The following is a 2,331-nucleotide window of genomic DNA, read 5'->3' on the forward strand; positions in this document are numbered from 1 at the left end:
AGTCAATGTATTGCGTCCTATTCTTTTGGAAATGAACAAGTGCACGGAGTTTTAAGATGTCCGGGCTATGTCCGGGCTAGTACTACGTCCTGGCTATGTCCGGGCTAGTACTACGTCCTGGCTATGTCCGGGCTAGTACTACGTCCTGGCTATGTCCGGGCTAGTACTACGTGCACCAAAGACTGTAGCTGGTGTTTTTCCCCGATCAGAAAATACATTTTGAGGGTCCCACCCCCCCTTCACCATGTCTCTGTCCGTCCTTCTGCCCCCTCTGTGATTAACCGCATGTTACCAGGCAAGATAGAACACCGATGACGTGCCCCTGCTTCTGATTGGCTGAAGAGTGAGAGCTGGGCGCGCTGTCCTGCCTCTGATTGGCTGAAAAGTGAGAACTGGGCGTGCTGTTCTCCCGTCTGCATATTTAAACAGCTTCGTCGTTGCAGAATATCTGCAGAGCTGAGCAGCTGTGCGACGGGAGAGCTACATGTATAGTCGGCTTGACTGGGAAGCCTTTGTCCTCAAACGCAGCAACAAAAATAAATAAACTGGATTAGCAACAGAAAGAACATTTCCACGTTAGCAACATATCTTTGTAAGTAATCATTACTATCACTGGCTATTAATTTCAACCTATTGTCTCGACCGTCAACTTTGAACAAGGGAATGAAAGGACTAACGTTACCTGTCTTTTTCCTCCACTCGGTAAACGTTTATTACAATAGATAACTAGCTATATCAGTCACTGAATAGTAGCAGTATTGTTAGATTTGTCTGATGTGTAAATTCTAGCTTAGTCAACGTTACTTTCAAATTCAGTGGTCTCATCTTTTGCCCTTATTTCTCTCCACAGAACCTGATCTATGATCCCTGAGACTTGGAAAGTTATAATAAGTTGAACAAGTTGACCACTTGGAAATGATGCATGCACTTCCTACAACCATGATGGTCCATGATTTAGACATCTTCAGCTCATCTCCTTCTCCAATGGACGCCACCGCCAAAAGGTCTTCATGGGGGAAACTGGTGCAGAAGTTAACAGACTTCAGTGGAGACGGACAGAGCAGCCGTCACAGTTTAGACTCCGACTCAGACAATGGCAGCAGGACTGATCTCTCAGACTCCGGTAAATATTTTAATAAGTCGACCTAGCCTGGTTCCCGGACCTGTTTGTGCTGTCTTATTGAGGATAGGAGTTGGCTATTAATACAGAAACAAACAGATCTGAGGCCAGGTTATTGCTAGTTTGACACAAACAATAGCTCTATCTGACGTTCTGTATGACTAAAACTGCCCTCTTGTCTTTTCAGGGTTTGACTTTCCCTCTATCTCCTCATCTGATGACTTCGGCAACGTGCTATACGATGATCTCCTCTCAATGGAGGAGACCCTTCTGAAAGAACTTGTGCACCTAATTGCCAGTAGCTTAAGGGAAGCCAAAGACGGCGCCCTTAGATGTTCGAAACTACTCATCCCTGAGAAGCTTCTGGAACACATAGGCCAAGAGCTCCTTCACCTGGCAGCCAGCGAGCCCTGTGGCCTGAGGGGGGCTCTCATAGACCTCTGCGTGGAACAGGGGGAGGTGTGTCAGAGTATGGAACAGATCACCGTGGACCCATATCTCGTCCCAACCTTCCAGCTCACACTGGTGCTGAGGCTCGATTCTGGAGGACTGTGGCCCAAAATCCAAGGGCTTTTCTCCACAAAGTCTCCATCCAGTCCCGTAAAGAGACAGGCAATTAGACTGAGCACGGGCTTCAGAGTGATCAAGAAGAAACTGTACAGCTCTGAAGAGTTGCTCATTGAAGAATGCTGAGAGAAACCAAAGAGACGTTCTTTAGATATTTTTCTAATAAACCTCGTTGTACCAAGTGTCCTACCTACAACGCTCATCAGAGCCCTAGTGATCAACATTTGGGATTCTAGTCAAATGTATGATTTTCTAGGACCTTTTCTTAATTAAGATGAATCGCCGATTACTTTGCTATGTTCATGATTTGCAGATTGGCGTTCCTGTGTAGGGGAGCCACAGTAAATGGTACATGACAAATGAATAAGAACAACTATTGTGCTTAAGAGAATGGAGCAGGGAGCCATGGTATGTGAGTAGTTTAGTGTGCTTAAGAGAATGGAGCAGGGAGCCACAGTAAATGGAGTAGTTTAGTGAGAATGGAGTTTAGTGAAGAGAATGGAGCAGGGAGCCACAGTTGGTAAATGTGAAGTTTAATGTGCTTAAGAGAATGGTGTTAACCTTAACACTGAAAAATGAAGTTTCTGGCACTTTTGCAAACCACTATCTATTTTTATACAAGATGGGTGGTTTGGTTTTCCATT

The 2,331-nt window shown here is 45.3% G+C and overlaps 1 protein-coding gene across 1 annotated transcript; it reads left to right on the forward strand.

Annotated features, from left to right (window-relative positions):
• Positions 1-452: 452 nt before the first annotated feature.
• On the forward strand, positions 453-2,087 carry LOC124041086 (DNA damage-inducible transcript 4 protein-like). Its single transcript, XM_046358247.1, has 3 exons — positions 453-592; positions 851-1,123; positions 1,308-2,087. The coding sequence occupies exons 2-3, from the start codon at positions 916-918 to the stop codon at positions 1,811-1,813; spliced, it is 714 nt and encodes a 237-aa protein (XP_046214203.1). The 5' UTR covers positions 453-592; positions 851-915; the 3' UTR covers positions 1,814-2,087.
• The last annotated feature ends 244 nt before the right edge of the window (positions 2,088-2,331 follow it).

This window comes from Oncorhynchus gorbuscha, linkage group LG08, assembly GCF_021184085.1.
Source record: "Oncorhynchus gorbuscha isolate QuinsamMale2020 ecotype Even-year linkage group LG08, OgorEven_v1.0, whole genome shotgun sequence".
Lineage (NCBI taxonomy): Eukaryota > Metazoa > Chordata > Actinopteri > Salmoniformes > Salmonidae > Oncorhynchus > Oncorhynchus gorbuscha.

Bases quoted from the DNA above. Each gene is read 5' to 3' on its own strand.
- LOC124041086 (XM_046358247.1), top strand. From the start codon at position 916: ATGATGCATGCACTTCCTACAACCATGATGGTCCATGATTTAGACATC. The intron at 1,124-1,307 runs GTAAATATTTTA...TTGTCTTTTCAG, and splicing joins GACTGATCTCTCAGACTCCG to GGTTTGACTTTCCCTCTATC.